The sequence below is a fragment of the Lampris incognitus genome, chromosome 8, assembly GCF_029633865.1.
Source record: "Lampris incognitus isolate fLamInc1 chromosome 8, fLamInc1.hap2, whole genome shotgun sequence".
Classification (NCBI taxonomy): Eukaryota; Metazoa; Chordata; class Actinopteri; order Lampriformes; family Lampridae; genus Lampris; species Lampris incognitus.
Window position 1 is genome coordinate 28502664 of NC_079218.1, and position 22488 is coordinate 28525151.

At 44.1% G+C, this 22488-nt stretch overlaps 2 protein-coding genes across 2 annotated transcripts; both read left to right on the forward strand.

Annotated features, from left to right (window-relative positions):
• The first annotated feature begins 9262 nt into the window (after positions 1-9262).
• LOC130117229 (dicarboxylate carrier SLC25A8-like) lies at positions 9263-13458 on the forward strand. The gene is made up of 7 exons (XM_056285424.1): positions 9263-9346; positions 10089-10300; positions 10437-10644; positions 10760-10957; positions 11091-11192; positions 11328-11508; positions 11633-13458. Exons 2-7 carry the CDS (start codon positions 10175-10177, stop codon positions 11745-11747), a joined length of 930 nt encoding a protein of 309 aa, XP_056141399.1. The 5' UTR covers positions 9263-9346; positions 10089-10174; the 3' UTR covers positions 11748-13458.
• Positions 13459-16676: 3218 nt separating this feature from the next.
• On the forward strand, positions 16677-22484 carry LOC130117228 (mitochondrial uncoupling protein 2-like). Its single transcript, XM_056285423.1, has 8 exons — positions 16677-16777; positions 16905-17058; positions 17779-17985; positions 19123-19339; positions 19436-19633; positions 21448-21549; positions 21680-21860; positions 22016-22484. The coding sequence occupies exons 3-8, from the start codon at positions 17860-17862 to the stop codon at positions 22131-22133; spliced, it is 942 nt and encodes a 313-aa protein (XP_056141398.1). The 5' UTR covers positions 16677-16777; positions 16905-17058; positions 17779-17859; the 3' UTR covers positions 22134-22484.
• The last annotated feature ends 4 nt before the right edge of the window (positions 22485-22488 follow it).

The window sequence follows — 22488 nt, forward strand, 5'->3', positions numbered from 1 at the left end:
ACTCATGCGATCTGCTTGTAGCGTCTGTGCGCGAATGGAAAAGCAACGGCGGAAAAGAGCAGAGCACAAGTAAGGATTCTAAGCGCACATTCGAAGGTTAATTTAGCAAATAATAAAAAAAATTCACAATCGAAGAATATTCAAATATAAAATGTAAATTTGACAGTGTGGCGGACACTAGGGGCTATGCCTCTCACCCAGCAGGACTGTGAGCTGGGGGCGTGGTTTACGTTCCCGGGCTCGCCGGGGCAGGGTTGTTCCTGCTGGAGTTGGTTTTGGAGTTGAGGAATAAACATCAAACTCGCCTTGGTCTCATGTTTTTTCCTCATTCCTGCCACATTGGTGACCCCGAATTGAACATGTTTGGAGCAGAAGATGTGTGTGAATCCACTTCGGCCACGCCGCCCCGACTCTCACAGCCGGCCGTTCTCGCCGCGGCTGTGAAGCTCCCAGAGTTCTGGCAGAGCGACCCGGCCTCGTGGTTCCAGCATGTCGAGGCGCTGTTCCACCTGCGTGGAATCTCCGCGGACGACTCCAGATACTATCTGGTCGTCGCTGCGCTGGATCAGCAGTCCACACACCGGGCCATGCAGCTGTTGCGCGCCCCTCCGCAACACGATAAATACGTCGCCCTCAAACATCTTCTGCTCCGGAGGTACAGCCTATCTGCCGCAGAGAGGGCAGATAGAATCCTTTCCCTATCCGGTTTGGGCGACGGGACGGCTGTGGATCTCATGGACAATATGCTGTCGCTGCTAGGCTCAGACGAAGGTGGGTTCCTTTTCCCGCACGTTTTCCTGCGCCAGCTCCCGTCTCCTGTGCGCGCGGCTTTGGCTAACTCCCCGTGTCTGGCCGCTGGTGACTGCCGAGGTTTGGCTGAGGAGGCCGATCGGGTCCTGCTGGCTACCAGACGGTTCTCTGTGCAGAGTGTGGCATCGGAGCCTCTGCAGCCGACGTCGGAGGACGCGGACCCGGCAGTGGTGGCTGGAGTGACTGCCCGGAGACGGCGCGGGAGAGGCCTCTGTTTCTTCCACCAGCGGTTCGGTGGCAAGGCGAGGCGCTGCGTCCCTCCGTGCACGTTTGAGACGGCGGGAAACTCCAGGGCCAGCGCTCAGTAGCAGCTGTGGGCGCTGGCGGACGTAGTGAGCTGCTCTTCATTAAGGACACGATGTCAGGAAGACGGTTTCTGGTGGACTCAGGCTCGCAAAAGAGCCTACTCCCTCCTGCTAAGACAGACAGGTCGGCCGAAGGCGGCGGCCCACAGTTAAGTGCAGCTAACGGTTCGTCCATTGCGACGTTTGGCACAAGGTCGGTGACTGTTTGCTTCCACGGGCGCCATTTTGAGTGGGACTTTGTAGTGGCCGCCATTACTGTTCCTATTATCGGCGCGGATTTTCTGTGTGCTAATGGTCTGCTGGTTGATGTTGCGAACCGCCGTTTAATTGATGCTGTGTCTTTCGCCACTGTTCCGTGCGAGACAAGGGGAGCCGGGCCGTTAACACACGCTAACTTTTTAGCATTAGGGGATGTTTTTCAGCGTTTGCTGGCGGATTTTCCATCGGTGACTACGCCTGCCTTTTCCACCGCGGTTACTAAACACGGGGTAGAACATTTCATTCCCACTCAGGGACCGCCAGTTTTTGCGCGCGCGCGGCGCCTCGACACGGTAAAATTGGCTACAGCTAAGGAGGAGTTCGCCATCATGGAGCGTCTGGGTATAGTGAGGCGTTCCAACAGCCCGTGGGCCTCGCCGCTTCACATGGTGCCCAAGGCGGATGGGTCGTGGCGGCCTTGCGGCGATTTTCGCCGCCTGAACAACGTCACCGCCAATGACCGCTATCCCATCCCACACATACAGGACTTTTCCATACGCCTGGCAGGTACCACTATTTTCTCTAAGGTGGACCTGGTGCGCGGCTATCATCAGGTTCCCGTGCGCGCAGAGGACGTGCCCAAGACCGCAGTGAGCTTTTCGAATTCATGCGCATGCCTTTTGGCTTGAAGGGGGCAGCGCAAACCTTTCAGAGGCTGATGGACTCGGTGTTGCGTGACCTTGATTTCGTGTTTGTTTATCTCGAGCACCTGGCGCACCTGAAACAGGTTTTCCGTCGTCTGGACGAACACGGCCTGATAGTCAACCCGGCCAAGTGTCAGTTTGGACTGCCGGTGATTGACTTCTTGGGTCACCGCATTTCGCCGCAAGGCGCGGTCCCGTTGCCTTCTAAGGTGCAAGCGGTGGCGGAATTTCCCCGCCCGGTCTCTGTTAAGGCATTGCAGGAATTCTTGGGAATGGTGAATTTCTATAACCGTTTCCTCCCTCGCGCTGCCCACCTCCTTCAGCCACTTTACGAAGCCCTGCGGCTTAAGAAGGCTAACGACCCTGTCGACTGGACTCCCGAACAGGTCCAGGCCTTTGACGGAGCTAAGTGCGCCCTGGCTAACGCTGCCCTCCTCGCCCATCCCACACCCACGGCGTCCATAGCTTTAACAACCGATGCGTCTGATATAGCCGTGGGGGCTGTGGTTGAACAGCGTGTGGCGAATGCGTGGCAGCCACTCGCATTTTTTAGCCGCAAACTGCGAGATAGCGAGCGCAAGTACAGCGTTTTTGACCGGGAGTTGCTGGCACTGCACCTTGCAACCCGGCATTTCCGCTTCCTGCTGGAGGGTCGCCCATTCACGGCTTATGTGGATCATAAGCCGCTGACTTTTGCCATGTCCAAGGTGACTGAGCCGTGGTCTGCTCGTCAACAGCGCCACCTAGCGGCGATCTACGAGTTCACAACGGACATTCAGCATGTGGCCGGGAAGTCCAACCCTGTTGCTGATTGTCTGTCCCAGTGACCCGGACGTCCTTGCCCTTAGGTCAACGCGTACCGGTCTCAAACTAGAGGACGCTGTGATGCAGGAAGGCAGTCCTGCCCTCCTCTGCGATGTCTCCACTGCCGTCCCCGCCCCGTTGTTCCAGTGGCCTGGCGCCGTCGAGTTTTCGATTCGATTCACTCCCTCTCGCACCCTGGAGTTCGGGCATCGGTGAAGTTGGTCGGTTCCAAGTTCGTCTGGCCTGGCCTCCTCAAGGACGTCAAGGGGTGGGCAGCTGCATGTGTAGCGTAACAGCGCGCTAAGGTCCACCAGCACACTAAATCGCCCCTCGAACCGTTTCCGATCCCGGCCAGACGTTTCGACCACGTGCATATGGACCTGGTGGGCCCTCTACCTTCTTCACAGGGTTTTACGCACCTGCTCACAATGGTAGATCGGACCACCAGGTGGCCAGAGGCTGTCCCTCTATCCTCCACAACATCCTCGGATGTTGCACGCGCTTTTCTTTCCTCCTGGGTCGCCCGTTTCGGCACTCCGTCAGATATCACCTCAGACAGGGGCCCCCAGTTCGTGTCAGAGCTCTGGTCGGCACTTGCGCGATCCTTGGGTGTGCAGGTACACCGCACTACCGCGTATCACCCTCAGGCTAACGGGTTGTGTGAACGTTTTCACCGGTCGCTCAAGGCAGCGCTGCGCGCTGCGCTCTCGGATGGTAACTGGGTGGATCGTTTACCTTGGGTTATGCTCGGGTTGCGTTCGGCTCCTAAGGAGGACCTCGACGCGTCACCCGCTGAGCTGGTGCTCGGTCAGCCACTCCGCGTCCCTGGGGAATTTGCCTGGGAGTTTCGCTCCTCGACCCCGTCCGGCCGTTTATCCTTTTTTGTCCGACAGCACTCGGGTTCCAGGCCCCGTTCACCACTGTTTTCCGCGGTCGTTTGTGCCTGCGGAGCTCATGTCGGCTCGTTTTGTTTTTGTACGGCATGATGCTCACCGCTCACCCCTCCAACCCCCATACGATGGCCCATTTCGGGTTCTTGAGACGGGTCCTAAGGGTTTTGTGCTAGATATGGGTGGGCGTAGGGAGCGTGTCACGCTTGATAGGCTTAAACCGGCGCACAGAGTGGCAGGCGAAGTTGTGTTTCCGGCCCAGGTTCCCCGTCGGGGTCGTCCTCCTTCCAGGACCCCGGCAGTGTCTTCACGGGTTCAGCGTTCTGCTTCTCAGCCGGCTTTGGACTGTGTTTCACCTACTGTTTCGGCTGAGGGACGGCGCAGCCGTTATGGCAGGCTGCTTAAGCCCCCAGTGAGACACTAAGTTTCTTCCAGGAGTCCCTTCTGGGTGTTCGGGGGGGGGGGGGGCTGTGTGGCGGACACTAGGGGCTATGCCTCTCACCCAGCAGGACTGTGAGCTGGGGGCGTGGTTTACGTTCCCGGACTCGCCGGGGCAGGGTTGTTCCTGCTGGAGTTGGTTTTTGGAGTTGAGGAATAAACATCAAACTCGCCTTGGTCTCATGTGTTTTTCTTCATTCCTGCCACAACAGCCCTAATGCTCATGCCCCCCCGTGAAAACCGTAGGCCCGGCCGTCAGATTTGTTCTGGCGCCGACACTGAATGGACCCTCTGTATCTCAGTTTGCATATACTGATGAGAAAGGATGGGTACATAAAATGTTGAGGCCCTGTGGCGCCCGGGTGGCGTAGCGGTCTAATCCGTTGCCTACCAGTGCGGGGATGGCTGGTTCGAATCCCCGTGTTACCTCCGGCTTTGTCGGGCGTTCCTACAGACACAATTGGCCGTGTCTGCTGATGGGAAGCCGAATGTTCGTCTGTGCCCTGGTCGCTCTACTAGCGCCACCTCTGGTCGATTCTCCCACGTGCTACGTCCCCCTGGTGAGATTCCTCGCTGCCAGGTGAAAAGCAGCGGCCGCCACCCCTCCCCAGCTTGGCAGAAGGGGTGGAGCAGCGACCGGGCGAGGTGACTCGGAAAATAGGGAAATTGGAAAAGTATTGGTGGGGAGAGGAAAAAAGGGGGAGGGGTGTTGAGACCCTAAAAACTAAACTTAGAATGTGTTCAAAAAAAGTAAACTACACATCCCATACTGATCTCAATTCACGCTGTGCTCCATTACAGATACTTTTGCCTTCCACCTTGAAATTCCAATTCATCGAATTCACATCTTGTAAAATTCAGTAAACAAGTGGCAAAAAAGGCATACTCTACATCTATGTATTTTCACATTTCTATATGCTGTGTCTACATACCACCAGTTTCGTTATTAGACCAAATAGGTGTTGAAGGGCCCTGAATTCCTCTATTAACTATTGCATTACCCACTCACCACATGAAATCTTGCCATGCACGTCAGAAAAGGAGACCATGTGAACATAAGCGGATTTTTTTCAAACAAAATGGTCCTGCAGGATGAACGTGTTTGAAGCGTTCATCGGTCCACGTTAAAAAGGCCAGCAGCAACTCCATATGCCCGAAGTCCTCAACCGCATTCCACAGTTTGCACACAAGGGGGCAGCATCCTGCTGCAACAAAGCCATGAGGGGCAAAACATGCTTCATTGACAAATACAGTATGACCTCGTGAAAGTTCAAATTTTAGTAAACCAGAGTGAAAAGTTTCCAAAAAAAAAGGTAAAAACAGTCATCCAACCATATTCTTTTTTTTCATAGGAAGTTGTATCCCTCTTAATACATACAGCATCTTTTGTAAGCCACCGGTACATGTTATCGAGAGAGAAATAGGAGTGGGTGTTAAAGAGCTTCAGTATTTGGTGACACCCCCCCACCCCCAAATAGTCACACAGAGAATGTTTAAGACGCATCCCCGTGCTGTCCTTTTCAAAGACATTTTGTTGTTTCCAGATGGGGCCTTGTTCCCTGCCCAATGTGGATTCGTGAGACTGCAGTGCTCACACACCAGCCACCTCACTATATAAAGACCAGCTTATCAAGGCATTTTATCATAATGCTCATTTCAAGATATTGCTAGTAAGCTTTTCTTACCCCACAAGCAGATAACATCGCTCATTTCAATAAAATGTACTTGTTTCAAGATTTTAAGCCTTGTTCCAATAAATTTATTCTAAAAAAAAGGAACGATTATCTCAAATCAACTTTCATGTCTTAAGATTTCTTTTCCTGTTCAGTGAAAAATCCTCACGAGTCTCATAATCACGAAACAAGTACTCTAATCTTGAAACAAGCAATCAAAGACAAGACATCAAATAACTTAAGTAGGCTTGAATGTTTTTTATTCCTCTAAAAACTTCTCCCATGATGAGCGACACCTGAACAGACCAGAGCTTCACTTTTCCTTGACAAAATGTCTATGTTCCTCTCATCTCTGTTGTCATTAGGAAGATGTAAATATCCCAAACAACAACCTATACTTTATACTTATCACCACTGACCTGATGGTTGGGTGAGGTTGATGGTCATTTTGCACGCCACACTCCCTTGACAATATGAGTGACTTGATAATGGGAGTCCTCAAGATGGAGGTTATTATCAGTGTTAAATACAATTCATAGAGGTGGGTGTGTTGAATGCTGCAAACGGGAATGGAGGTGTTTTTTGTTTTTGTTTTTATTTAAGACATCAGAATTTAATGTTGATACCTCTGGAAGAGACATGGTGCCACTTCGGTGACATTTCTCCAGTGATAGCGACAACTGAAATGACATCTGCTGACACCCCACACTCCAGATCCAGATTTCTATCTAGATGCTCTGCCGGTCAGGACTTAGAGACAGTTATTAATATCATCCTGTGTATTTCTAAACCCTTGAGGTTATGAACTCCTTGTAAGATGTTTACACAAGCATATATGCAAAATTATAACACGAAACATGCACTAAAATTATTATTGTCAGATCTACAAGTGTTGCAATTTTTGCTTTTTGCAAAAATTGGAAATTAGTTAAGACTCGAGGTTAAGTTCTGAGTTTTCTTCCAATGTTTTCCTTCCACAGTTACATTGAGCATGCTTTAGCTGCACAGCCTTCATTGTCAACATGCACAACAAGCAAACTAGCTCAGCATTTGGAAAAAAAAGTGTAGGTTGGTTTACAATTTCATTTGTATCTTCTGGGTATAACCATATTAGATTTTTTTTAAGTGCTTGCTATTATCCAATTTGCTAGCAGAATTTCTGCTGTGGAACCCTTGAGCAGAGACAAGCACACATATGGTGAGCAAAGCATATTGTGACTGCGCATCCCAATGTGGTCCCACGGTCTTATATGTTCTGCAAAATAATTAGCTTAAACTCAAAACATTAACATGTTCTTGAGCATTCATAGCGGAATGTCTCTATCCATAAGGGGGAAAGGACATAGTGGGCATGTAGAAGTAATAAGGTGAACGGTATGCTCTACTGACCTCGTCAAACGTCTGCTTTTATTTATAGCATGATGGGAATTATCTATCTCACAGCGCTGAGCCACTGATTCATGGTATTCAAAGTGGGCAGGGTGGGAGGGAGGTGGTAGGGGGGTACACAACCCTACCATACCTAGATTCATTTTCAGGGGCGAGGGGACGGCTGGTTGGGTGGCGCTAAGGGAGCAAGTTGTTTACCAGTGGTATGTGTGCAAAGGTTACGCACTCCATGTTCCTATGTTCTTGGTTCAACCCGATCTAGCTTTAATCTGGGACAAGAGAGGCAAGTGGTGAAAACAACACACATATTGCTATAGGATGAAACATTGGTGGTGGTGGTGGTGGTGGTGGTGGGGTGGGGGGGGGCCCTTCACCACTATTCACAGCTTCATAGCATGTTATCACGCATCTTTAGCATTAGAAATTTAATTCAAATAGAGCTTATCTGCAAGTGAAGGGGTTAGAAATTGAGTGACAGTGATAACTGAAGCATACAAAATGAAGATTTTAAATGTAGGCATGAAAGCATGAAAACAAAATATCAAATTGAAGAAAATAAAATAAGAATGTGACAAATAACTCACAATATCTTACATGACCATTAATTGAAATATAACATGGTTTCATTATCTTGTGGTGTTGCTATAGAGTTAGCAATTCATGTGAATAGCAAGGAAAACTGGAAATGAAAACATCTCCACAAAACTCCTTTTTCTCCTCTGGCATAAAGGTTTAATATATACAAACTGAAGAGCTTCCCCTTTGACACACAGGCAGTTCATTCCTTGACTATGTGCTAGATTCTTTAGTGACAGCGTTGTCATAGTCACATTGATGAAGGCACCAGGACTATGTTGCAGAACTGGAAAATCATTGAGAGATGCATTTTAGAAATAGTCAAAAAGAGTTAAGGTTGCAGTTTCGACATTCAATCAACATGCTGACACACAACAACAGGCGAAGCTCTGGACATCTGGACATTTAGAGAACCTTTTGCAGAATCAACCGTGTGACTAGATGTTGGCCTGCTTGGGCCGTGACCTGGGGCCTTCATGGAAAGTCACATGAATAGAGGCATGCATGCTTAGGACGTCAATACGGTCTCTTCTCCCCCACCCTACCCAACTCCTCCTCCCCTCCTACCACTACTTTATTAGCCACAAACTTCCACCCGTCACAACTCTTTTTATAACTGCATCCTTAGCCAGATGCAGATGAGCTCAGTGATTGCACACAGATGCCCTGATCCACCCACCCTCGCTCATTGTATGGATTGGCTGAGAAGCATGGCGGTTCCCATGCCTGGAACATTTTGTAACTTTATTATGGATGGCGGTGGGGGTACAGGGAAATTCCTATAAACTCCTAAACCAGGAAGTAGAACTGACAAAAGGCTGCAAACACTAGCCACCACACCACCCAGATAGTCAGTCAAATTCCCAATGCAAACATCCTTGGAATCCAGACAAGCCTCCGTGTCTGATTGGTCAAACACATCAGCCAATAGAAATATAACGTAAGCCTTTGTTGGGCACGTGAACTGGCTTGTGGTAACATGAATCCCATATCGTCACATGAAATGTGAACTTGGGGAAGACATGCCAAGAGTTGTGTACTGTGCTTTAATTTGTGGAAAAAACAATAAAATTTAAGCTCAGAAACATATATATATATATATATATATATATTTAAATTGACAACTGAAAAATACCTTATAATGTCAAACCCCAAGCTTTGAATTCAACATTGTGTGGCTATCAGATGTAAAGCGATATTGATTATTGTTAGATGTCTACTTTAAGATTAAGAATTAAGAATCACTGAATCACCGTACAGTTTGATAAATCCACTGAAGCTACTCTCTGCTTAGATCAACAACTGCTCAAGTGTTCTCCTGTATCTCATAGACTGTAAACATAGGAGATAAACTTAGCAAGTGAGTATTCTGTTTGCTCAACTTGTCATCCTGCCATACTGGCATGTGCGTACAAGGCGACTATAAATTGTGGGGCATCTTTAGTGGCGGGACAGTAATCATTCTGCAAGAGCCCAGGACACCAAAGGGACTAATTTGTTAAAGGATTTTGTATATTTTGAATTGTACTGGATTATAATTATCCTGGGAAACTGCTCAGGTAAACATGCATTGCAAATAAATATAATGTGGGGAATAAAATATTGATAGATTTAGTTTCATAGTGCACTTTTTGGTTGTTGTAAGTTGTAATGTCACTTATTTTCAAAAGTAGAAAACCCAGTTGAAATGCTATACTATTCTTATTAATGCCTGAGTGCTCATACATATATATATATATATATATATATATATATATATATATATATATATATATATATATATGTTGAAATGCAAGCCTTAGTCAAGCCCAAGTGAATACAATCATACTTGGAACTAAGGCTTGCATTTCAACATATATATATATATATGTGTGTGTTGAAATGCAAGCCTTAGTGAAGCCCAAGTGAATACAGTCATACTTGGAACATCACAATTAAGAATGAATGTATTTTTTTCCCTCTTTTTTACAAGGATTAAGAGTATGCTGTCTTGCTTAATTCAAGCAGCATTTATGGCTCAGGGCGTTTTAACAGCAAAGCAGCCTCAAATCCCATGTTTATCACTAGAAGAAACGTGAAAGTCTTGTTCTTACACACAGTGTTAAGCATGGACACTTCAGGTGCTTTGAGAGCTTTGAGAGCTTGGTCAAATTTGGGATTATCATCTGCATGACAAAAACATATATGGGTTAATGTTACTACTGATTGAGGGAATTTGGGCATTTAATTTTCTTATACTTCTCTGTGATTTGATGGCCTGTTGTAATGATTCTCTTTGCTGTGTCCCCTCACACGATACAGAGTTCCTGGGCAAACAGATCCGCTGGTTGTTGCTCAATCGAGACCTTGATTTTGTGTAGATGCGCCCAACCTGAGAAAGAAAGACAATGGTCGGCATGAAACCCACAGATGCTGCACCCACTGCCACGATCAAGTTCTTTGGCGCTGGCATGGCAGCCTGCTTTGCAGATCTTTTAACTTTTCCACTGGATACTGCCAAAGTCAGACTACAGGTATAAGGGCCAATGTTTTGGGAGGTTTAGTGCATTTTAACTTTGAAATCTTTATTTTTAACTGGACCACATTTCTCAGTGAATGCTCCTCTAATCTGTTGGGAAGCATGGTTGAATGTATCATTCTATTTCCTAGATCCAAGGAGAGTCCCAAGGAGTGCAGGGTGCCAATGCAGTAAAGTATCGGGGAGTTTTTGGCACTATTACCACCATGGTGCGTACAGAAGGTCCCAGAAGCCTTTACAGTGGGTTGGTTGCAGGGCTTCAGCGGCAGATGAGCTTTGCTTCTGTTCGAATTGGTCTTTATGACTCCATGAAGAAGTTCTACACCAGAGGCTCTGAGAGTGAGTGTTGTTGCACAATTGGTCCCGTTCATGGTTGTCTGGTACAGACCGAGTGATTTCTTACAATGGCATGTGTAACTCCTTTAGTGTGACTTCAAATGCGCTTTCTCTCCAGATGCTGGGATCGTTGTTCGGCTCATGGCAGGCTGCACCACAGGCGCCATGGCAGTTGCATTCGCACAGCCCACAGATGTGGTAAAAGTACGTTTTCAAGCCCAGATGCGTCTGGCTGATGGTGAGAGGCGATACAACGGCACCATGGACGCCTACCGGACAATTGCCCGTGATGAGGGAGTGCGGGGCCTCTGGAGAGGTACTTTCATTATGTAAAATTCATGAAAAATTTGTGAAAGATGTCAGTTTGTTTTACGTTTTTTTTCTCATCTAGAAATTTTATGTCATGGGCATTGAAGTAATTTAAAAAAAATGTTTTGTATTTGTTCTAGGTTGTATGCCCAACATAACTCGTAATGCAATTGTAAATTGTGCAGAACTAGTAACCTACGACATCATCAAAGAACTCATTCTGAAGTATGACCTGATGACAGGTGAGGCCCGAATGCTAATAAATGCATTCTGCAGATACTGCAAGTGAGTTGTTGTGCAATCTTTACTTAGTACCTCTATCACATACACTTTAGTATTACTAATCCATATGTCCTTGTGTGTGTATTTCATTACAGATAACTTGCCGTGCCACTTTACAGCAGCCTTTGGTGCTGGTTTCTGCACAACAATTGTGGCTTCCCCAGTGGATGTCGTCAAGACACGGTTCATGAACTCAGGTGCAGGCCAGTATAGTAGTGCTATACATTGTGCCATCACAATGCTGACAAAGGAGGGGCCCACAGCTTTTTATAAGGGGTAAGCACGTAATCTTCAAGGTACACTTAAAGAGTTTTTATATGTCACTGATCTACAGAAATGAAGCAGAAATTAAATACTAAATTTTGGTTAATCTTACTGACTTGTAATGTTTCCCCATCAGGTTCATGCCCTCTTTCCTGCGATTGGGGTCCTGGAATATTGTAATGTTTGTGTCATATGAACAGATAAAACGAGCGATGACCAGAGCACAACAGTCCTGGGAGTCACCATTCTGAAAACCTTCATCCTTTCACCATTAATGTTTTTACCGGCCAGCCAGGCATGGAGGTGCATCACCATGGTACAGTTGGCTATCTCAGCAATGGAGATCTGAGATGGCCAAGTGATAGGAGAAAGGCGTCAAGGCCATATAAACACATTACTGAAGATGCACAGAGACAGAGTTAAAGATAAACTTCTGCCTTAAATAGTGCTAGCATTTGTGATTCTCGCAGTATTGGACAATTTCATGCGTCCTTAGTGCATAGATCATGAAAATAAACAAGACAATCCAAAGGATGGAAACAAAAAGTGACAATACTACCTTGATGAGTCACAGAGAGGCAAATCCTGGACCAGCCCGACTGATGGACATTGCCATTTATCCAGAGTGATTGTATGGGGATAAAGCAAGAATTTTCCTTCAGCGACTTAATTCGATAAGATCTAGATGGAGCAACGGTTTCACAAAGTGCGTTTCATTTTTTGATTACATGAAAGACTTTGGTTATGCAGCTTTTAGCTTTTACACAGCACTATGCATGTTCAGAAATGCTGACTGAGATGGCCAAGATCATAAGAACATGGGCAATGTAAAACTCTGATTTAGGCTGGATGTTCACTTTAGACAGATGTAACTAGTCCAGCAACAAAAGGTTTTCTTCTATGGTGACCACATTTATGTAGCATGGCGTATATTCTCCTGACATGTACCCATTTTTTTGCTTTTTGCTTTTTGTTTTGAAATATGCTATTTATATTATTAAGATAATTTCAAGGTATCCATTCAAATGCAAATGGAAGGATTTGTACAGGGATTCCTATTTCCCAGAATTAGCTTGCTTGTGAATATATATAACTGGGAGAGTGGCTCCAGCAGATTCCAGGAACAACATCTGAGGTCTATGTCCAGAAGTGTGCAGTTCTAGGAACAGCTAAGATGCTACACAGAACCCTCAAACTTTCAGGCCTCTGGTAGAGGACCCGAGCTTGAGGAAAACACACACCACCAATGTGTGTGTGTGTGTGTATACACACACACACACACACATATATATATATATATATTTGAACATACTAATAGTATCAAAATGAAAATCCCATCTCTCCCTTGTTTTGTAAGAAACATGCCCTAAAATGGGCCTATTTGACGAATTTGGGCACTGCAGTGGTTAGCACGGTTGCCTCACAGTGAGAAAGGTCCTGGGTTGGAACTCCAGGGTTGTCGAGCCTTGGTGGTCATCCCAGGTCATCCTCTGTGTGGAGTTTGCATGTCTCCCTGTGTCTGTGTGGGTTTCCTCCGGGTGCTCTGGTTTCCTCCCACAGTCCAAAGACATGTAGGTCATATTAATCAGCCGTACTAAATTGTTCCTATGTGTGAATGTGTGTCAGCCCTGTGATGGACTGGCGGCCTGTCTAGGGTGTCTCCCCACTTGCCACCCAATGACTGCTGGGATAGGCTCCAGCATTCCGCGACCCTGAGTAGGATAAGTGGCTTGGATAATGGATGGATGGCTGGATGGATGGATGTACCCGTTTATTATGTAGAAATCATAAAATGTTTACAATGTGAATGTGATTAGGTCTTATATATTAATGTCTATGTTTACATTGCTGTTCTTTCATCATGATGTAAGTATTGTTTATTGCAGGTCAATAAGTCGATATGAATATCATTTACGCCATGGTTATGCCTATGTTTGACATCTAGATTTGAATAAAGTTCAGATTTTCAATTTTGGTTATCGATTAATTCCAATTGTTTGCTATGACCAGTTGCGATGAAACTGGATTAGGGATAAAACATTACGAAAACACATTGTGAAAAAAAGAGGGGACAATTGGGGCACCTTTGAGATTGTGACGTGCCAATGTGGTCATTTGATAGCACAATACATTGTTTTGTTGGTTTTTATTTTGAAATGGCACATTTTGCATGTTAAGCACAACATTCAGTGGTCTTATTTCACTGTTTCAGATATATGTGCTGCTCCCTGTGCCAATCCTGTGAAAAATGGGCAATGGACATAGAAAGTTTTTCTGTACATAATGGAAACGTTTGCAGTTTAGTACCAACTTCCGAGCTGGTATTAGTCACTTCGGGCTGTTTTATACTGGCTGGATGCAGTTCTGCACAGGGGTTGAGGACTGAATCATTTCACCGTGCATTGTCTTTAGGGAATGTCGGTCACGTTCATCAAGAACAATGCGGCGAAATGCAGATGGTAGCTCTACTGTTCATGCATCTTCTCTGACAAGTCTTTCAGATGCTACTTGAACACTGTTCCGCACACCATTTCCTTTCAAGGACACAGTTGAAAGATGCTCATTGAAAAATACATTGAGATCTGTAGAGTGGAGTTCTGGTGTTTGGCCAAGCTCATAACGTATCTTTATATAGTCCATGCTCCTTTGGAGTTCATCACCACTGTGGCAATTTAAAATTCCTGATTCTGTTTGTGGTTGGAGGGCAGTACATGTCTCATTGTGCCCAGGAGAAGGTTGTGGGTCGTCCCTCAGTTTAAGCTATAATCCTCAAGAATTACGTGCAAAGTCATTTTTGATGCTTTCTGTTGCTGTGTTATTTATGATAACAGCTAATCCATGAATATCCAAACCATGAACACTTCTATGGTTTTGATTTTTTATGGTTACTGTTGGGTACCCATTAGAACAGTGGATATGGAGGGGCAGGTGGTTTGTGTGTGTGTGTGTGGGGGGGGGGGTAATGCCAAGCTGCTAACCATGTAAATCTCTTATCAATAAATTCACCATTTCAAAACACAACAACTCTGCTTCCTTCTCAAACTGCGGCTACCTGCCTTATTCTTGGAGTGTCTGACTGAAGTCAGTGGCAGGACTGCTGGACTGCCCGTTTACACATGAACACATGTCTACCTGCCATGCTTTATTTTTCAGCAAGTTTTGGAAACCACTGCAAAGGATGCAAATCCCTGTTAACTGTTTACTTTTCGGTCTACTCTACTGGCATTCCTAGGCCTGGAAATCTAGCTTTTTTTGTGTCGTGCATGGCTAAGTTTTCAATGATCAAGCTAAAAACTGTGTCCTCAACAACTCTGGAGATATAAAAGGATTATACTGATGTTGTATTTGTACAGTAAACGGTTGTATGTAGAACTATTTGACCACACCTTCCGTTCTGGCAGTAAACTTTAAAGGAAAAAAAACTCACCTTAATTTGTTATTGCCAAGACAGCTCTTACAAAATCAATGAAGCAGAAATAGTGCAGGAACAACAGCTAACGCACAACAGGGAGAAGTACTGAATGGAAAGAGGTGGTGAGACGCTGTCTGAGCATATGGATCTAATTTTGCATGGATGTAGGGTCTTGGCTTTTCATCATGACTCAGCAAAGTACAAAAAAACCCCAACAAAAACAAGAAAGCACAGACTATTGAATAGATAACTGGCTAGCTCAAATGAGTTTTTAAAAAAAAATTTTTTTTACATGAAGCAGGAGATAAAATTGCACCAGTTTACGTCCAGTGTGTAATCCACATAGATGTGGCTTGTCATTTCGGTTAGTACAATTGATCAACAACACATTTTTATGTGATTGTAGGTCTGAGACCGGAGGCAGAGCCCAAGTGGTTGAACGCTGTGCTGTCCTCTCTTCTGTTCGCCACAGTGAAGTATGAGTAGCAGAGATATATGCCTAACCAGAGCCTCCTTCTTTCTCAAACAGTAGGTGGGCATGATTATGTGGTGTGTGTGTGTGTTTAAATATATGTATAGATAGCGTTTTTTTTCCGAAACCGTCAATGGTGTTGAGTGCTCGACTAATGAGGAGCGGAATATCAACACAGATACAGGAAAAAAAAATTTAAATAGTTTTTTCCCTACATCTGTATTGATATTCTGCTCCTCGTTAGTTGAGCACTTATAACACCACTGACGGTTTCGGAAAAAACGCTATATGATAGAAGTGCTTAACTAATGAGGAGCGGAATGTCAATACAGATGTAGGAAAAAAAACGTTTAATACATAGCAGTACAAGCTTGTTTCGTGCGTCGCGCACATAGCAGCTGACGAGTGCATGACGCACGAAACAAGCTTGTACTGCTATGTATTAAACGTTTTTTTCCTACATCTATATTGATATATAAATATCATGGTTGAGCATTCATAGTGGTATATATATATATATATGTGTGTGTGTGTGTGTGTATATATATATATATATATAACGTTTTTTCCCAAAACCGTCAATGGTGTTATAAGTGCTCAACTAATGAGGAGCGGAATATCAACATCTATATCTATATCTATATCTCTATCTATCTATCTATCTATCTATCTATCTATCTATCTATCTATCTATCTATCTATCTATCTATCTATATATACATATATATACGTATATACATATATATACGTATATACATATATATACATATATATATATACGTATATGTATGTGTGTGTGTGTGTGTATATATATATATATATAACGTCTGGGCTCCTGGAATATGTAGATGTAGGAAAAAAAACTTTTAACACAGGTAACAAGTACCTACATTTTTTCCCCTACATCTATATTGATATTCCGCTCCTCATTTGTTGAGCACTTTCATCAACACCATTGACGGTTTCCAAAACAAAATGTTATATATATATATAGAGAGAGAGAGAGAAAGGGGGGGGTATTTGGGGGGCTCAAAATAGTCAAAAGTTCGCATAAAATAACTGTTTTGTCAAAAGGAACCGTAGGCTATAAATATCACAAAGACTTTTAAAATAGTCTACTGGTCTAAACTGTGGGTATCTGTCAAGTACATATAATGCAGGGGGGCCCCACATTACATGACCATACAGCGTGCCTTTAGAAAAAGCCGCACACAGCTGCCATGTGGTGATGTAACAACCTGGAATGGGAGTATAAATAGCAGCGGCTGTTTCCTCCCCAAATTATTGTACCCAGCCCAGTCATTAGTTCAGTCCTCCCCAAAAATTCATACACTTCAATCGAATAGGGCATCAGATCTTAAGAGGGATTTTACTTCAAATAATTTCCTCTATTCAAGGTAAACATTTGTATGCTTTTGTTTGTATGTTGTTGTATAATTGTTGTGTCGTGACATTGGCATTGTTGATGTTACTTCTTGTCAGCCGTCAATCCTCATTTGCAAAAGTTTCTTGATCTCTCCTCAGAATTTGGAGTATGCTTTTTAGGTGTATATACTTCAAACTTTTTTCCATGGAAGAACAAGAAAGCCAGTTCATAGCTGGTAGTAAATTCAGCCAGAGGGACACCTTTAGAGAATCCTGATCTCTGATACGGCCGTCCTGATTTGCTCCAGTTAAGGTAAGCCCTATTACAATGCACAGCACCAAAGCACATGTTAGACTAAGATGTACTCACCTAGAATATGATGATTCCTGTTTGTACTCTGTTATTTGCCTGGCCTTGTTTGGCCAACCTCACAAGCTGGCACTGCTGCCCTATTCTTTTTTTCCCTTTAATTGTGTAGCTTGCAGGGTAGCTTTTCATTGCATTCAATCTACCTTTATCTTATGCATTCACTTCCTCTTTTTGTTCTGTTTTACTGAGAAGCACATGTCCCTTTACAGCCCGTTTCAAAGGAAAGTACTTTGAAGGACAATTTGCAGGTGTATACAGGCCTGCCAAAAGACATTGAAAAGTGGTTAATTAATTCAGCATCGCAAAACTGCTCACTCAGCATACACTCTATTTAGGTACTAATTGAATTGACTGAGGCAAAGATGTGGAACTACAATAGTACATCAAGTTCAACGCAAGAGAGAACTCATTTGGATCGTGCATGAAAAAGCAAGGTCAATGCAATCATTTGGATGTAGATCAACTATAAGGTCCTGGTTAAGTATATTAGTTCATCTGTGACGTGCATGTTGCCCACAGGGTCCGATTCTAAAGTTGGCAAGCAATATAAGTGGCAAAAATGGTCTTTTCCTAGAATATGCAATCAATTCATATCTGGATGGCTATCTCAAATATTTTAGCAACTATAATTTGTTGTATGACATATCCTAATTCTAATTTCAGACTTAGTTTGCGTTCCTTGCTCTGTGTTCACGTCACCTCCATTCACGCCATTCTCCAGTCCTCATAAAAAAAGGGGGGGAAATGGTTGGATTTGGGCCTGCAGATGTTCCTCCAACAGCAGCGGTGAAGTTTGTCGGTGCTGGGACTGCGGCCTGCATTGCTGACCTGTTCACCTTCCCCTTGGACACAGCCAAAGTGCGGCTGCAGGTACATTTGAACATGCTCTTATTTGAAAAGAAACGGCAAGAGATGTTTGTAGCTGGTGACTCCTGTCTATGCCCCCCCCCCCAAGCCTTGCAGAGAAAAGTCACATCCAGCTCCATACAAAGTTACTGGCGTTCATCGTAGAAATTCCCAGTGGACCATGATGTTTTTTTGTTTTTTTTTAAATGCCTTACGTCGCTTTTCACAAGGGATCCAACTATTTGCCAATAAGCGGAGTGACTTTAAAGTGATAGGTTTTTGTGTGGCGTTTGATATGACACTGTTTCCCATACAAAGGAAGTGGAAGGGAGAAAAGCCCGTGCCGGGGTTATATAAGGAAAACATGCAGTTCTCCTGCATCCCTTCAGTTAATGTGTGTGTGTTCTTTTTTGTTTTTATGATGGTAGATTTCGTTTACAGATGAAGCTTCTTCGAGTCCTTGCAGGCTGTAGAAATACAAAATCTGATGCTCTTTGCTATCTGTGCCATGAGTTATTCCGTTCTAATTTTTACTTCTGCACTAAAAAGAGCCTTCCACCTTAACACAGTTTCCTCATATCACCAACGAATGCCTCCTGCTGTTTAATATTTGGGTTATACATACTTAAATACTTATAATCATTATCAGCTGGCTGCCAGCTTGATGTAAATACACAGTCTATGAAATGAGAAACAAGGCTACCTCAGTTCTTGCTTTTTTATCATAAGGAGCTGCATTTTTTGAATCTGATATGTAATGTTCAAGTTTTTGCTAGAACTGACAGTAGGTGATAACCAAATGTAAATTTTTGCATACATTTTCAACCACGTGAAAGATGTTTAGTTCTGTACCGTTTGCAAAGTTCAAGAATAAAAGAGATGTTTTGAGTGCATCGATTGAGACCCCAAAACCAACATGTACAAGAACATGAGTGAAAAATGGGCAATCATTAAATGGTCACATAATTTTGCGTATGTTCAGGACACCTTCTGCATCATATTTAACTTTTTCTAACTGCCTCAAACCTTTGAGAAGCTTTTTCAAGATACAACATATCTTGTAGCTTTATTTTCTGAACTCCCTACCACAACTGTTATTTTCTACATCCCTGATGCCCAATTTGTGTCTGTAAAGCCATCATGACCATTTATCCTGCACAGATCCAGGGGGAGGCTGGAGGGTCTGCAGCCACAGGTAACAGCCCTTTAGTGAGGTACCAGGGAGTTTTTGGCACCATCACCACCATGGTGCGCACAGAGGGTCCGAGGAGCCTTTACAATGGACTCGTGGCGGGACTCCAGAGACAGATGACCTTCGCCTCTATCCGTATCGGTCTCTATGACTCTGTCAAACAGTTCTACACTAAAGGCTCTGATCGTAAGTACTTGTGAATTACATTTCGTTTTTCATCCAGTCAAGGCTGTGTTGTGCTTTGAGATTCCTTATCGTCCTCTTTTCTCATCTCTGGTTCAGACGTGGGCATAGGCAGTCGGCTGCTAGCAGGTTGTACCACTGGTGCCATGGCAGTTGCTTTCGCACAACCCACAGATGTAGTTAAAGTCCGCTTCCAGGCGCAGGCAAGGTCTACTGGGGTTGTCAGACGCTACCATAGTACCGTCGACGCTTACAAGACCATTGCTAAAGAAGAGGGCATTCATGGCCTTTGGAAAGGTATCTTCAACCTAAATGTGGAACCTGCAGGTTCAGTGTGTTTCAGCCAGATTATTGTCATTAGGGGTCCAAGCAGCGAAGCTGGTGGAACCCTATTGTATTTGTTAGGATTATTATTATTTTTCTCCACTAAAAGCGTGTGAGACTCAGCAACCGTAAGTCCTAGACCAACCAACTTTGGTACGTGGATTCCTATGGCCCCCCACTACTCAGGCACCACAAATCACCTATGTCAGCCAGATGGCAGCGCTATAACAAAGGGTCATGCGTAATTCCCACACCATAAGTCAGATCAACACAAAACTGCACAGACCTATGCATCTGAATGTGCTCTACAACTTTGTTACTGGGACCACATATGTCAGCCATATAGTTTGCCCGCCATTTTGACTTGTATTAGTTTGGGCGCGGTTTCTCAGCTAAAAGTGTCTGAGGCTCAGCAACCATAAGTCCTAGACCAACCAAATTTGGTAGGTGGATTCATGCGGCCCCCCACTACTCTGGCACTACAAATCACCCATGTCAGCCAGATGGTGGCGCTATAACAAAGGGTCATGCTTAAAAGGCCATAACTCCCACAGCATAAGTCAGATCAACACAAAGCTTAATCGACCCATGCATCTCAATGTGCTCAACAACCTTACTATTGGGACCACCTATGTCAGTTATATAGTTTGCCCGCTATTTTGACTTATTTGGTGTGGAAGCGCTGCAGCTCTACATACCACACGCCAGGACACCTGGGTTTAACGACATACTTTTTCTTTTTACGGCAGTCGGCTAGGACGCAAGAAATCAGACACCGTCTGGTCCAGTTTTGGAAACTCTAGCACATGTTTCTGAAGAAATGGAAGTGTTACGACATTTTAAAAAATTACGGTAATCGTCTAGGACACAGGCGACCCAAGTAATCCGACATTGTCATATCTAGTTGTTGTTGTTTCTGCAAAATTCTTCCCTAAAAGTGTCTGGGCAGCAAAAACTATACGTTGCACAGACACCAAACTTGGTAGGTAGGTTTCAGACCTGTTAACGATCTTACATTAGAAATATTACATTGATACACCTCTAGGGGGCGCTATAATAAGCACATTTACGTTTTGGGTCATATCTCGGGCTCTCTACGGAATTTTTGCGAAAGCTCCCGAATCTAACGCACCCATTTGTGCCAATTTCGCCTACCAAATTTTCCCACCATGAAAGTAAAATGAACTTGTCTGAGGCTTTTCATCCGATTCGCATAACATTTGGTATGCGTCATCTCCAGATGACGCATACCAAACGAATTTTGATATGTCATTCCATTTCGAAGTAACATGTCAATCAAAATTTAAGGTGTGGCCCATATTATTGTATTGCCTATATCTAGTGATGTGATTGTCCCAACTTAATGAACCTTGTCACGCACAATCACATCATTCTTTGGAAGCATGCCAAATTTTGGGAAATTTCGTCCATAGGGGGCGCTACAACTGACACATATCAATATCTCAAAAACCGCTTGATCAAAAAATCTGAAATCTGGTATACTTATACTTGGACCCATTTGGCTACATTGCCTAAAGTGTTGATTGGCTGGATTACCAAAATGGCTGCCAAACAGCCAATCAAAATTCAGCAGCTAATATCTGCTAGTGTGAATGGCCAATCTTCATTAAACTTGATAGGCTTATTCTTTGTGGCCCATAGAAGCCACGTACCAAATATGAAACAGATCGGAGACATGGCGGCTGCAATACTGCTTGGACCCCATTAATCGCCGCTTGCGGCTATATTTATCATTATATCTGTACAAACAATGCTCTGCCTTACAGGTACAGCTCCAAACATTGCACGTAATGCAATTGTTAACTGCACGGAACTGGTGACGTATGACTTCATCAAAGATGCACTTCTTAAATCCACCCCCATGACAGGTGAAACAAGGCCTTCATTTGTCAATAGCATGACGTATAATATGTCTGTATACAGCAGGAGGACCATAGTTATTTTATATTCAGAATGGTGAGCTTAAACATTTAGTACCCTCAAATAATTATTCCACAGACAATCTGCCCTGCCACTTCGTATCAGCTTTTGGAGCAGGCTTATGCACAACTGTGATTGCCTCTCCGGTTGATGTGGTCAAGACCAGATATATGAACTCTTCTCTTGGCCAGTATAACAATGTCCTCAATTGCACCGTTGCCATGTTGACCAAAGAGGGACCCCTCGCCTTTTACAAGGGGTGAGCAATATCTTCTGAAACAGTCAATGAAGGTATTTTTCTCTAGGTAGGGAAGTGTCCCAGTGGGATTAAATCTGCTTCTTTCTTGTACTTAAAGAAAATGTGTAAGAATAATATTTGTGCACATCTTTATTTCTTTCTTACTCTCTCTTAAGGTTCATGCCATCTTTCTTACGTCTGGGCTCCTGGAACGTTGTGATGTTTGTCACTTATGAGCAGATGAAACGGGCCATGATGGCAGCGCATCAAAATTGGGAAACTACGCTTCAATAACAGCAGTTCTTTACTTGCTGAAGGGCGATGCGATATTACAGCTGTGTTGCTAAATAATTTTTTTTCCTTTTTCCTTTTGAATGAATGAATACCTTTACTTGTCATTGCACAGCTGTACAATGAAATTAAGTATAACTCCCCAGTGGTACAAAATAAAAAATAAAATACATACAAATAGTCAAAATACAAACAGGCACACATTTGCAGCACAATCAACGGTCTTATAGTTCCTGTTTCACTTTCATATTTTACCATTCATTTGACTTCAGTTGTAACAAATGTTTTGTTGTACATTATGGCAATGATGACATATATGTAACTTCATGACATTTTAAATAATAAAAAACAACAGCTG